We start from the raw sequence: 15,084 nt of genomic DNA on the forward strand, positions 1-15,084 counted from the left end.
TCCACCATTTTTGTTAATGTTTTGGTCAGATTTTGCTCATTTCAGTGATATGTCATATTTGGTTTCAAACACAGGATTTCCAAATATAATATATATATTCCCTGAACAGAAAGGTAGCAGGTTTAAAAGACCTGATTCCGGAGGACGTCTTTTAACACATTTTTCTGGACAGGTTAAATTAAATTACGATACGTTACGCGAGAGCTCACGGAACGTGACGATAGTGTGTTTCCGCCTTTGAATTTGAATCACTCCAGTAGATATATTTAGCTCAGAAGCAATTAGCAGACGAGTAATTCGATGTTATCCCTCGCCCAGTTCTTCCCTGAAGGGTCCTGTTACAGCTCCCTTCCTCTCTCACTACCAATGAATTTCAAACGAGGACTGCACCAAAAGTTATGATACCGGTACTGAATGAATTTAACGTACTGTAGCTCTCTGTCAGTTTGTATGATTAATAAATGTGTCTGGTGCATTATCGCTAACGTTTTGTTATTCTAATACTTGCTACCTATTCCTAAAATTCATGTCACATTTAGTCGCATTTTAGGGCCTATTTGCATATTTTGTACTTCTTTATCATAAACTTCCGAAACCTAATCATTCCGGTTCCATGGTAAATGGTCAGCGCGCCGGGCTGAGTGGCTCAGACGGTGAAGGCGCTGGCCTTCTGGCCCCAACTTGGCAGGTTCGATCCTGGCTCAGTCCGGTGGTATTGGAAGGTGCTCAAATACGTCAGCCTCGTGTCGGTAGATTTACTGGCACGTAAAAGAACTCCTGCAGGACTAAATTCCGGCACCTCGGCGTCTCCGAAAACCGAAAAAGAGTAGTTAGTGGGACGTAAAACAAATAACATTATTATTATTATTAATGGTCAGCGTGCTGGACTTTAGTCACAGGGTCCCGGGTTCGATTCCCGACGGGGTCAGGAATTTTAACCATCATTGGTTAATTGGTGTATGTGTTGTTTTCATCATAATTTCATCCTCATCACGACACGCAACGGGCGTCAAATCGAAAGACCTCCTGCACCCGGCGAGCCTAACAGGTCCTCATACACTCCCGGGACTAAAAGCCATACGGCCGGGCGAGTTGGCCGTGCAGTTAGGAGCGCACAGCTGTGAACTTGCATCCGGGAGATAGTGGGTTCGAACCCCACTGTCGGCAACCCTGAAGAGGTTTCCCATTTTCACACCAGCAAATGCTGGGGCTGTACCCTAATTGAGGCCACGGCCGCTTCCTTCCCATTCCTAGGCCTTTCCTATTCCATCATCGCCATAAGACCTATCTGTGTTGGTGCGACGTAAAACAAATAGCAAAAAAAAAAAAAAAAAGCCATACGCCATTTCATTTAATGGTTGTAGCAGAAATGTCGTGGTATTTACTCATTGTGATAAGTTTAAGATGTAGTTTTTATCACAAATTACGGAACTTACATTTCGATCTTATTGTGGCCTCTCGAGAGGTCTGGGCCGTAGAGGCGACCTGCATGTAAGGATGGGGCCCTAACTACGATGAATTCTAATGATGAAGACGGCATACACACTCAGCCCCAGCGTTTGTGGTAAAAACAACATCTTAACCCCATCACGAATTATGCTTAAATTACACTGTAATAGTTTCCACCCGTTAAATTACATTTCTATCATAATCTTCAAATTAAAAAAACAAGTTACTTTAATTTGAAAATAATGTGTAACATCATTTGAGTGTGCCATGGGATTTTAAATTACGCCTTTAGCGTGCCGCGGGTGAAATATAAACCGCTCTTTTAAACTCTTAACACGCGGACATTGCTTTTATTGCAGAGCGGCGGCCAATGTTGGTCTGTTCGTGGGTGCAGGATCCATGGCACGGAGCCTGCGTTCCAGGACATCCCAGATATACTCAATAGGGTTCATATCGGGGCTCCTGGGTGGCCATGGCAGTCGGACTTCCGCTGCATGTTCCTGGAACCATTCCCGGGCGACGTGGGAGCGATGTGGCGGCGCGTTATCATCTTGAAACACCGCAGAACCGTCTGGGCGCTGGAAGGCCAAAAATGGGTGGAGATGGTCTCCGAGCAGCTCAACATACCGCGTACCATTCAAAGTATCTTCCAGGGGCCCATTCCATACCAGGAATATGCACTCCAGACCATAACAGGGACACCCGCGCCCTGGACCACACCTTCGAGGCAGGCGGGATCCATCGCTTCATGTGGTCTGCGCCATACACGGTGCCTCCCATCGGCATGGTGCGGTTGAAATCGTGATTCGTCCGACCATATCACGTTACGCCATTGTTCCAGTGACCATCCCTGGTGACTGGCGAAAATGCGCGTCGTTGTGCCCGATGACGTCGGGTTAACAGTGGCACCCGTGTGCGGCGCCGGCTCCCATGTTCCTACGGATTGTCCACTGGGACACGTGTCTAGCACGGCCTGTGTTGAATTGAGCCGTGATTTGTTGCACGGTTGCCCGTCTGTCACTATTGACAATCCGTCTCAGATGTCGCCGGTCACGGTCATCGAGGGTGGCTGGACGGCCAGTCGTTCATCTGTTGTGGACGTTGACACCCGCATTCAACCATTCACGATACACCCTGAACACGATTGATCGTGTGAAGCCGAATTCCCCCACCACTTCCGAAATAGCACTTCCCATACGTCGGGCACCGACCACCATACCCCGTTCGAACGGTGTCAGCTCACGACGATGTTCCATGTTACACCTATCACATGCACAGCCATTGCTCACAAGGTCTCCTATACAACTGCCGCTGGCATAGGGGGCGTGTGGTGCGCTGACAACACACCTTCGCATCAGTGCTCCGCTATCCCATGACATTTGCTCAGTCAGTGTAGAGTGGTACGCTCTACGTCCGATCGTCTTTGCCCCCAGCAATTAACCTAAACATCATACATACTCATTTTGGTGTAGTCTGAGTAGGCTAAACCTCAGGGCCATGTACCTCTCCATAAATGGAAATCCCGTTTCCAAATGTCAAGGAAGAACATAAATTGGTTGATGTGAGGAATGACAGATGTTTGAAACTCCAATAAAGGGATTTACGTTTCGACTTTTTATGGTAAAAACTGCATCTATGTCCTTCCGGGTACATCCAGTATCCCTATAAAGCCTCAGCCAAGCAGTCCTGTTTTTATTTTTTTTTAAGTCAGCTTGATGTGTGTTACATGTAAGCTTTGCGCAACAATTCTTTCTGATTACTGTATATTAGACACATTTGCGAAATTATTAATATTGGTGTGATAAAAGGCAGTTCGGGTTTAGAAAAGGTTATTCCTGCGGGGCTCAACTTGTAGGATTTCAGCAAGATATAGCAGATATTTTATATTCTGGAGGCCAAATGGACAGTATCGCTATTAACCCATCCAAGGCTTTTGACAGGGTAGACCATGGAAGGTTATTGATGAAAATGAGGAATATTGGAATAGTCGAAAAAAGTGACTGAATAGGTGGCTATATTTCTCGAAAATAGAACTCAGAGAATTAGGGCAGGTGAAGAGTTATTTGATCCTATAATGCTAGTGGCTTTACGTCGCGCCGACACAGATAGGTCTTATGGCGACGATGGGATAGGAAAGGCCTAGGAGTTGGAAGGAAACGGCCGTGGCCTTAATTAAGGTACAGCCCCAGCATTTGCCTGGTGTAAAGTGGAAAACCACGGAAAACCATCTTCAGGGCTGCCGCCAGTGGGATTCGAACCCACTGTCTCCCAGATGCAAGCTCGCAGCCGCGCGCCTCTGTCCGCACGGCCAACTCGCCCGGTGATCCTATAATGATTAAGAAGGGGTTCCGCAAGGCAGTGTTATTGGACCTCTATGTTTTCGTTTGTAAGTTATATAATAAATGATATGAGTAAGGAACAGGAATAACAGATAAGGTTAGTTCTTTGCGGACGATGTTATACTGTATGGAGTAATAATAAGTTACAGGATTATGAGCGGCTGCAGAACGATCTCGACATAGTTGTGAGATGGACAGCAGGCAATGGTATGATGGTTACCGTGGTGAAAAATCAGGTTGCAAGTTTCACAAAGAGGTAAGTTCTCTCAATTTTAATTATTGTGTTGATGGGATGACAGTAACTCATGGAGATCAGTGTATTTTTTTTTTTTTTTTTTTTTTTTTTGCCAGTTGCTTTACGTCGCACCGACACAGATACGTCTTATGGCGACGATGGGACAGGAAAAGGCTAGGAGTGGGAAGGAAGCGGCCGTGGCCTTAATTAAGGTAAGGCTCCAGCATTTGCCTGGTGTGAAAATGGGAAACCACGGAAAACCATTTTCAGGGTTGCCGACAGTGGGGTTCGAACCTACTATCTCCCGAATACTGGATACTGGCTGCACTTAAGCGACTGCAGCTATCGAGCTAGGTGATCAATGTAAATACCTCGGTGTTAAAATAAGGAAAGTTCTCCATTGGGGTAGCCTAATCACATAAACGGGGTTATAAATAAGGGTTACACAACTCTTCAAATTGTTATGAAGATATTTTGGAGTTGTAGTAAGTATGTAAAGGAGAGGACGTATAAGTTACTGGAAAGACCTCAATTAGAGTATGGTTGTAGTGTGTGGGACCCTCACCAGGATTACTTGATACGACAACTGGAAAAGGTCCAAAGGAAAGCAGCACGACTTCTTCTTGGCGATTTATGACTAAAGAGTAGCATTATGAAAATATCTCAAACTTTGGACTGAGAAAACTTGGAAGTAAGGAGACGAGCTGCTCGACTACTACGCGGAGTGCTTCGAGCTTTCAGTGGAGAGATGACTTGGAATGACATTAGTATACGAAGAAGCATGAGTGGAGATTTTAAAGAGTAAAAAGGATCATAAAATGAAGATAATTTGGAATTCATGAGAACAAATTGGGGCAAATATTCGTTTATAGGAAGAGGGATTAAGGACTGGAATAATTTACCAAGGGAGATGTTTGATAAGTTTCCAACTTCTTTGAAATATTTTATGGAAAGACTAGGTAAACAAATGATGGGGATTCTACCACCTGGGCGTCAGCTCTAAATGCCGATCAATGATGACTGATTGGTGATTGATTCTGATATTTAAACAGTACCATGTATGTTATACAGTATTCACTTTCTCTCTCTCTAAAACATGTAACTGAATTTAGCCATTACAGTATTAATGATCAATTATTTTAAAAGACAACATTACTTACCTTTATCATAAAGAGTCTTCCTACTGCTGAGAAGTGCATGCTAACAGTTCCAAGTTGACATATTCCATAAACAGCTGCAACAATAGTTGTGAGGATGGCTAAGATTTTCACCACTTTCTTGAGGAAGTTCTTCCTTAAAGTCGACACCAACGGAGCACAAATCATATTCATTTCGGCTTCAGAGAAACCAACTTGTTGACAATATAAATAGAACGACATTAATTCTTCATCAATTAATTTAAGTTTTTCCTGATATTCCATGTCTTTCTGTTTGCGCTGAGTTCTTGCTGGTCGAACACCGGCCATAGCGAGGCGTGAAAAATCCAATCTAGTAATGTCAAAGGGTGCAATATGCAGTTTCGTGTCCTCCTTTGAAACTCACGATGTTTTATTACGCTCTCCTTTCACTTTTACGTTGTGTGTGACGAAAAGTACAGAAAGAACCTCCAAGACTACAGCTCTGTATTGATCGGATAGCAAGCTACTACGGGAGCTGTTTCAACATGCGCGCGCATTGCAATTAGAATGTAAAAGAAACATTTCCAACTTGCTTTTTTTTCGTTTATGCTCAAACTACAATTTATTTGTTGTTGGGCAGTGGCATATTAAAAAAAAATCTCTCTTTAATTTCGCATCAGATAGGAGTTCTGGGTCGACGAGTTAATAAAATTCGGTGGTCCAGTTGATATTCCAACCTAGTCATCAAATTACTGAGGAAAATATTCTAGTAGATTCAGCTAATCTCACAATCTCTCATATATCTTCTTTCCTCACAACAATAATAATCTATGTCTTTATGCATTTTAAAACATCAGAACAGATGCTATCTATACGTTTGCCCTATTAATCGTTTGAGTATATAATCTTCAGTACAGGCTCCATTTCCGTACACGTAAGACTTATTGAGGCATTTCAAATTACGAAATTGCGAATACAAGACTTTCGTTGCATAATGAAAGTTACCCATATGCTATCATTATTGTATTTTAGTTACCAATATTTGTTAAGAGATGTCTCTACTAAAGCGGATGTCGCTGCTCATTGTTCAAAATAGTTCAACATTTCAGCACACATGTCGCTGGCGTTCTTTCCTCTTGCCAGTTGAAAGATAACTTTTGAAGGCGAAGGGCCTTTCGCTAAAGCGGGGGATATGGGGAACCATCACAGCCACGAAGGTTCCGACAGTCACCTTCCTAATCCACGCGGTAGTCTCAGAAACGATTTGCCTGATAGAATGCCAACACAGCTTGTACCCATCGATAAATTAGCCAAGGTAATAGCATTTTTTTTGGAGGCTGCAATAAAACTATTATTTGGATACGTGGTAGTGACGATTTGTAATTGAAATGTCTACAAGCTGTCGCCTTTCGATTTTTTGCACTTTACTGGTGCAAAAGTAACGGCTTTGTTGTTCTCCGTTATGTAAGCTAGTGTGAACAATAGGATTATTTGGGGTGTAACATTTTGTAGTGTGTGACGTTTACTAAACAAGTGATTATCTTGGAACTAGAAAGTGTACAGTAGCGCGGTGTTTGCAATATACATTGAGAGCTAAGAGTTGTTCATTCACTTCACGTTTCTTGCATTTCCGTTTGACGTATCTATCTGTATAGGGTTGATCTTAGAGCTTAATCGCCATATGGTGAAAGTGTTTATTTCTACCTGAGGTCATTTTGTTATCACTCAGGTCTTGTTGAAAAAGGATCAAGGAGATGGGGAACATCTGTAATGTGAATGTGAGGTGTTCATTTCAAGGTTAGCAACCTCATGTGTGTAGAAGCAGCTGTCAAAATGTTCTCTGATTTTTGTTCTTTCTAGATCCTCGTACAGAAAAGCTTGGAAGAAGATTCATTGCAAGGAATTAGCTGCAGAGTATTCACAGTAAGTCCTAGTGATAAGCTTAAATCCTGTTTGACAGTTTCTTTGTTGATAAGACTAGATAATTTAGTTTCTCACTTGTCATTTACATGTTATTTACGTACTAAGGAAGGTTTCTGCAGGTTTTTGGAGTAAACATTTTAGAACGTTCATGTTTTATATGCTGCGTTCACCTCACATTAGAACCAAATCAAGATTTTGCTTTGGTAGCTCCTGTCCCACTTCCAAGTTGAGGTAAGATGAAGTATTTGTGCGGATTTTTGAAAGTACACAGCTTTATTAAGGTGTGCTAGAAATTACACTGGGTATTCTTTTAGTTTACATAAAAACTTAACCAGGCTACACAATTCTAGAATTATTAAAAATGTAGAGAAATAACATCTTCTCACTGAAAAATTTATTCTGGCATTAGTATATACAGTACCTTCATTTTATATTTATCTGGCAATTTTCTTCCTCCAGACTGTATCTGCTTCTACAAAAATATTTTACTGGCCTACTCTTCTGATCATTCTTCTATATTCTCTATCTGTATGATCTTTTGATCTTCCTCGAATAATTTTGGTCCAATGACCTAGATGTTAAGGCTCTGTAAAACAGTAAAAAGTAAACAATGATTTTCTTATTCTGCTTTTTTGTGAATAAGGTAGAACAGTATTATTCTTCATATATTTGTGCCACTTTTGTACATTTCCATGACAAGTCCAGCTGTATCTTGAAACACCAGTGTGGTCATAAGCTTTCTACACTGTTTATACCCATTCATCATATTTGACCCTTAGATTATCTGCCAAATACCCTTTGACCCTTAATATTACATACCTGATCAGTAGTGGATTTGTCCAAAACTAATTTATCCCAGTGAACTTCATAGTTTTCCACGTACTTCCAACTCTTGCTGAACTAGTGCTTCCCTCCTCTGAATCCTCATGATAGCCGACTACTTTATATTTCTGTTTTCAAAAGACAGGACGCAGGACTGGTTTACTGGCTAGAAAAAACAAAACAAAATTAATTTCACTCAGTTTGTAGGGCTTGTTGGTACATAAGAGTGGCCCTGTAACCAAATAGCTTCCCCACTTGGTGAATGAATCCAGTTACTACACAGTCACTGTATATACAGTACTCATTGTACGATTGTTGTTATGTGTTGCATTTTCATAGTTTTTCTGTAACTCCCACTGGGGATCAGTAGTAGTATGCCAGTATCTGAATCCTAAGACTGTGGTTTCATACTTAGCAGAGTTAGTCTGATTTTTGAAGGGCAGAACAGAATCCATTCCACACTCCACGTTGTACAATGTAGACATGTAAAATGTCTCCGGTGACACATTCGATGTTTCCCTGACAAAATTAATTAACACACTGCCATAGTTCACCCACGGGAGACGAGTAATTCAAAACAGTGTTGGTTAGACTTGGTTTTTAACGACTTGAAATTAAGAGGTGAGGAACTAAACTAGATCCGAGACCTAGTTGCAAAAAGAGGAGTGAGATGGTGCGTATTTAATTCTCAGAGGCTTGCAAACAGAACACTGAAAAGCATTTGCTTCGTTCACCTTCCATAGCCTAATCTATTATTCTTCTAAATACCATATTTTCAGGCCGCAAGACACAATTTTTGTTAGAAAAAATACTGCGGCTGTGAGCTTGCATCCGGGAGATAGTAGGTTCGAATCCCACTATCGGCAGCCCTGAAAATGGTTTTCCGTGGTTTCCCATTTTCACACCAGGCAAATGCTGGGGCTGTGCCTTAATTAAGGCCACGGCCGCTTCCTTCCAACTCCTAGGCCTTTCCTGTCCCATCGTCGCCATAAGACCTATCTGTGTCGGTGCGACGTAAAGCCCCTAGCAAAAAAAAATACTGCCTAAAATAGGCTGTGTTCTATGGTCTGAAGGTCTGTCATACTTGCTACACCAGTGCTCAAAATATTCCTTACCAGGCGAGTTGGCTGTGCGGTTAGAGGCGCGCGGCTGTGAGCTTGCATCTGGGAGATAGTAGGTTCGAATCCCACTGTCGACAGCCCTGAAGATGGTTTTCCGTGGTTTCCCATTTTCATACCAGGCAAGTGCTGGGGCTGTACCTTAATTAAGGCCACGGCCATTACTTTCCAACTCCTAGGCCTTTCCTATCCCATTATCACCATAAGACCTATCTGTGTCGGTGCGACGTAAAACTACTAGCAAAAAAAAAAAAAAATCCTTGCAATACTATCAACAGTTGACTCCTTTTATTACCGTAATTAAGAAACAGTAGTCATGATATACTTGCATTTAATGTAGATAAGAAAAGGTTCCACCTTATCAATACCAATTTTATTTATATAAGATTAACTTACAGGACCGGTTTCGACTTTTTGAACAGTCATCATCAGCTGTACATTGGTACCTTTACATAAGTCAAATATTGGTTGAATTGCCTTTCCAAATGGAGAAGTTGTGGGGTAGCACTATGTCATGCATTCAAATTGGACATGTTTAAGAGTAAAATTGGTTATATGGTACATTCTAGACGGTTAAAAGCGTGTTGGTTTTTTAGGCCTAAAATTTGTGTGAATTAGCTAATTTTTAAAAGTACAGGTATATTACACACTCTAAAATGCATAACACATATTAAAATCACGTATTAAAATATATAGTGCATGTTAAAATTCTTTATAATGGCTCAGATCACTTCATTGGAATGGATTTGTACGTCTTGCGTGTCAATATTCTTGTTATGAGTCCAATGTAGATGAAGGATGCCAGTGGTTGCATTCCTGGGCAGTTCTCTCGTGGGGGTTCTATTATATATTAAAATATATCCACTTGTATATTTGATAGGTTATCATATTGTTGATAGCAATTCCAGTATGTGAACGGAGGTAGATATGTGCAGCTGTGATTGATAGATTGATACATTGACTTTAAATATTGAATGTAATTTCCGTTGTTCGTGAATATTTCAGATGCAGGTTGGTGGCTCTTTTCTCGTCTATAATATTGCTGGTGTGTGTAATGTAAGAGACAAAAGTAGTGTGAGAAAGTTATAGTCTGAAAAAATGCCTGCTTGTGTGTGTGTTAACGTGATAAGTACTTACTATTGCTGTCGTGGTTGGGATGTGTTGAGTTTGGCTGCCTGGCGTGTACTATATCACAATCTCTTTGGGCTTGTGTCCGCTGCTGTAAGGGGAGTGGAAGGGTGGGTGAGGAGAGTTTCTGTCGTAGGGGTAGGGGTGGAGCTGGGCATGTCAGTCGTCTGCGCTGTGGCGCGTGTTGTTGATTATTTTGAAGTAATGGTTTTTTAAATTGGGGATGATGACAGAAATGTGAGTTGCCAGGTAGTTCCTAACAAGACAGCTCGCAAATCCTTCCCCGTCTCCCTCCTTATCATACCAGGCAAACACAAAGAGCTGATGCGACCTTGACTACTGTTAATTGGTAACCTTCAAGGAAGGGTAGAAAGAAATCTTTCACTTCGTAATCAGTAGCAAGTTGTATAGTTCACTTTCTATTAGTTTCGACTTGACAGTTAACCAGAAGTCAGACATTGGTGCCAAATTGTTACGAGTACAAATAGCTGATTCACGACATGAACAACATGAACGGAAATGTATTTACTCCAATATAAGTCCAGAATCAATTATTCTTTGTAGCAACATGCATAACTCACATAAGATTAACAATAACACAACATATTTAGGATAAGGCTGTAAGATAAAAATAGGTCAATGCTTGAAGAGATGAAGCCCCCGAAAATGAAATGAAATTTCTACTTGCCATCCAGAAGAGCTTGCATTGCTTATTGATTCAATTTCTCCTAAGGAAGGAAAAATCCTACAAAGGGAATACACCACTCATTTCTGAGTCGCTATTGGCATTGTCATTGTCTCGCTTGACCGCAGCGAGATAATAATGTCTTCAACATAATCATCTGTGATACTTTCCCTCTCCCAAGCTTCACTTATCTCAGATTGTGTCTCACAACCTTGTTCCAGTCTTCCACACTTACACGGCCTATGGCTTCCCAAAGAAGTCTTTCATCTTCCAAAACTCTGAAGAGTCTGTTATTCGCAGTTACATATTTCTTCACTTGGGCCCAAATCAGTTCTGTGGCATTAAAATGGCAATGGTATGGTGGAAGGCGAACAACTTTATGCCTAAGCCTCCTGGCTATTTCATCCACCTCGTAAACTGGGTAGTAGGGCTTGTTTTGTTTCACAAGATTCACAAGATCCGCCCCTTACTCATGTCATCACGAACCAAAAATTTTGTGCTCCTTCGACAACTCAGATTATTTCTAGCCCTTATTGTTGGTGCTTTGTCAAATAAAATTTGTTTGTTGAAATTATAAATGAGCTTTTTAATCCAACGTGAGTTGATGTTTCTATATGAAATGTGTATAATGTTGTAACTTTAGTATTTTAACACATCTAGCAGCATGTGACGCTGGCCCCGTGGTGTAGGGGTAGCGTGCGCGCCTCTTACCCGTAGGCACCGGGTTTAATTCCCGGCCAGGTCAGGGATTTTTACCTGGACCTGAGGGCTGGTTTGAGGTTCACTCAGCGTACATGATTAGAATTGAGGAACTATCTGACGGTGAGATAGCGGCCCCGGTCTCGAAAACTAAGAATAACAGCCAAGAGGATTTGTCGTGCTGACCACACAACACCTCGTAATCTGCAGGCCTTCGGGCTGAGCAGTGGTCGCTTGGTAGGCCAAGGCCCTTCAAGAGCTGTAGTGCTATGGTTTTTTTTTTTTAGCATCATGTGACCCACCGGTGGGCACATAGGATTGTTACCATGGGACCGCGTGACCTACCGTGAGTCACTGATACATGTAACTTTAGCATCTTGTAGCATTCTCGTGCATTCTACCTATACCAGTGGACTCTGCTGTTCCTGTGTTCAGAAGTACTCGACTTGGGTTGGGCCACGAGGAGAGTTTAGGTATTAAAAAAATGAATCCCATATTCCCAAGTATGCATGCTATTTTGTTACTATGAAGAAATATACTACTCCAATTACAGAACATTAGAACTTAGCATTACAGATCTCATCATTCTAATACCACATTTGCTTTGTTTAATAACCACATTTATAACAACTTTGGAAAGCCATTTCAGGAATGTGATTAATGAAACAAATCGTAGGATTTTTTTTTTCTTTTTTTTTTTTTTAAGCTGTTAGGAATTATAAGCTGCAATTTTGACAGTTGTATGTTCGTTCTGTTAACACACTTGAGGCACATGGCCACACTGCAAGATCCATAGTATGTATATACTTTCTTGGTATGGGTTTTAGCATAACTCTGTCTTTTTCGTGGTCAGTTTTGAAAAAAACTAAAATGGAGCAGTGCTGCGCCAAATTTGTAAGGTATCGAATGAGACAGTATTGTGGACTTTGTGATATGCTGACACCCTACACAGTTGGTTTAAACTAATATGTGGCGTGACTACCGGTGGTCATTTCCAAATTATAATACAAATAAAACTATAAAAATTAACCACAATCCCGAGAAGCAAAACACAGGGAGAGCACTAAAATGTGAGTTTAGGGAGTGTGTCCCATGCAGTAACCCTTGATTTTCGTGGTGGCACTAGATATGTTAATGTTTTATGTGTGAAATGTTTTAGTTTTAGAATCATGTATAGCAATTAAGTGTAATTTTTAGTATTAATGTATTTATCACTTGTTCCTTGTTATTGGGTCTGTAGCTGTCAGGATTACAATAAATAAATCAATTCCTACAGAGCTGTAACAAGATATAACAGAGTGTTTCTCTTTGTAACCTTAGAAATATGTGTTTCCGCGCTATCCAGACCTGGCAGAACGGCTGTACAAGTTCTTCCTTTCCTCCGCTGAGAACACAAGACACAGTTACTTGACACAGAATGTCTTCAAACAACAGGCCGAGCGTTTCCTTGGAGTTATCTCTGATGAGGCACAAATTGAAGCCTACGTCAAGGTAAGTAGATAGTTTATTCTGACCAGTTTTTCTAGATATTTTATTGTGCGGACTGAGTTTTCAGTAGACACTCTGTTATCGGCGGTGTTTGGGGCTAGAGAAATCATGGATATTCAAAATCTAATCTAGTTTACAAATGAGGTGAAATAGATATCAGTGAGCAGTTTACTAAGTTAAAATACTGTGGAGTTAATTATTCAGTATCTAAGGGTGGTTTAAATTTTGTTAGTTAAGCAGACCATGCATTAAATTTGTGTTCAGTAAAAAAACAAAAATCTGCCTTCTGCTTGTCTCTGTTGAAACCATTCCAACATGAGAGCGAATTGGCTGTGTGGTTAGGGTTGCGCAGTTGTGAACTTGCATTCGGGAGATAGTGGGTTTGAACCACACTGTCGGCAGCCCTGAAGATGGATTTTGCTTCCTTCCCACTCCTAACCCATTCCTGTCCCATCGTCGTCATAAGACCTAATTGTGTCAGTGCGACGTAATGCAAATTGAAAAAAAAATCCAGTTCTGCCTAGGTAGACATTTTGATTGTTTTCCATTTTAACAAAGCCGTGGATGAAACGGAACTGCTCATAAAAGTTATTATTTTGTCTTTTTTTTGTTATTTTTTCAAATAACGTGGATCGTTACTTAACCCAACACCGTAGGTCAAAGTTAGGTGCTGTGTACAAATAACTTCAAGTTTATGCACTATTTCCAGCTTCTGCTGCATTGTTAATTTCATGTGTTAACATTTTTTGGATATTGCTCGGACTAACAAAACACAGTTAATAATATTGTGTACTGTATAACAAATAATATTTCAATGCAATATATCAAGTGAATGATATTACATCAGTGTTGGGACTAGTTTCAGCCACTTAGTGGCCATCTTCAGCCGAACAAAAATTAAACAGATTATGTGATAATGAAAATATATGTATACCAGACAAAGACAATGTTGCAGGAATAATTATAACAGTAAAATACATATAATAACAAAAATTGTGGTTATGATCATAAGATTATAACCATCCTTTTTGTTATTGTCTTTGTCTGGTATACATATGTTTTAGTTATCATGTAATCTGTTTAATTTTTGTTTGGCTGAAGATGGCCACTAAGGGCCGATTGTATAAACCGTTTGATCTTAGATCAGAGGCAAAATTGATCTCGGTTCATGCAAAACTCTGACATTTGTATTGCATAAACATTAATCTGAGATCAGTTCGCACTGAACTAAGATCAACTTTGACTGGAGAAATTTCTCTGATCAAACTCTTTGATCTCACATCAAGGAGTGGTTTTCTGTTTCAGATACAAGAACAGCTTATTGTTAATAAAATATTACCTGTGTTGTTACGATAAATGGTAAGGAAATGCACTAAAGCCTAACCTCATACATTGCTAGCTATAGTTGTTGTCCGTATATAGGCAATATTACGCTTCTTACTACAGTGTAATATAATAATTCTTTAACATAACCTTGATAAATTACTTATGTTATTATCTTATCTCGTTCGTATTTTACAGATGTCTGATTATTCTGATTTCTCGGATATATCTTCTGATGATGAAAATGATGAATTTCGTCAGGCTCCCCGTGTGTTCTGTGAAAGAGGAAATCCAATGGGAGAATTGAGTGATAAGAGTTTAAACTTGAGGTATCGCTTGGGAAAGGATACTGTGTAACAGCTAGAACTCAGGTTGAGTGATATTCTAGTTAAAACTACCAAGAGAAGCAAACCATTGTCTCCAGTGCGCATGTTGTTACTTACTTTCAGATTCTTTGCCATGGGGAGTTTTCAGTTAGTCGTTGCTGATTTACTACATGTAGACGCAGCGGCAGTCTGCAGAGCCATTCATCGTGTATCTAATCTTATTGCTGCCCTGAAACACGAGTTTATCAAAATGCCTTCCGAACTAATTGATGTGAGGAAAATCATGCATGATTTTTTCGATGTACAACACTTCCCTGGTGTTCTAGGCACAATAGATTGTACCCACATACCTATAATATCTCCTGGGGGGCGATAATGCAGAAGTTTATAGGAATCGTCACGGGTAGTTTTCGCTAAATGTTTGAGTTATT

At 40.5% G+C, this 15,084-nt stretch overlaps 2 protein-coding genes across 2 annotated transcripts in view; one reads left to right on the top strand and one right to left on the bottom strand.

Moving 5' to 3' along the window:
- Window positions 1-5,640, bottom strand: part of LOC136886510 (uncharacterized) — a 116,090-nt gene extending 110,450 nt beyond the window's left edge. The window contains exon 1 of the mRNA XM_067159326.2: window positions 5,184-5,640. Within this exon, the coding sequence (XP_067015427.1) occupies window positions 5,184-5,489 (306 nt within the window). The 5' untranslated portion in view covers window positions 5,490-5,640. The remainder of the gene's footprint in view (window positions 1-5,183) is intronic.
- A 678-nt stretch (window positions 5,641-6,318) lies between these two features.
- Window positions 6,319-15,084, top strand: part of LOC136886851 (uncharacterized) — a 65,368-nt gene continuing 56,602 nt past the window's right edge. Inside the window, exons 1-3 of the mRNA XM_067159701.2 lie at window positions 6,319-6,456; window positions 7,002-7,064; window positions 12,837-13,007. Coding sequence (XP_067015802.2) covers window positions 6,334-6,456; window positions 7,002-7,064; window positions 12,837-13,007 — 357 coding nt within the window. The 5' untranslated portion in view covers window positions 6,319-6,333. The remainder of the gene's footprint in view (window positions 6,457-7,001; window positions 7,065-12,836; window positions 13,008-15,084) is intronic.

This window comes from Anabrus simplex, chromosome X, assembly GCF_040414725.1.
Source record: "Anabrus simplex isolate iqAnaSimp1 chromosome X, ASM4041472v1, whole genome shotgun sequence".
Taxonomy (NCBI): Eukaryota; Metazoa; Arthropoda; class Insecta; order Orthoptera; family Tettigoniidae; genus Anabrus; species Anabrus simplex.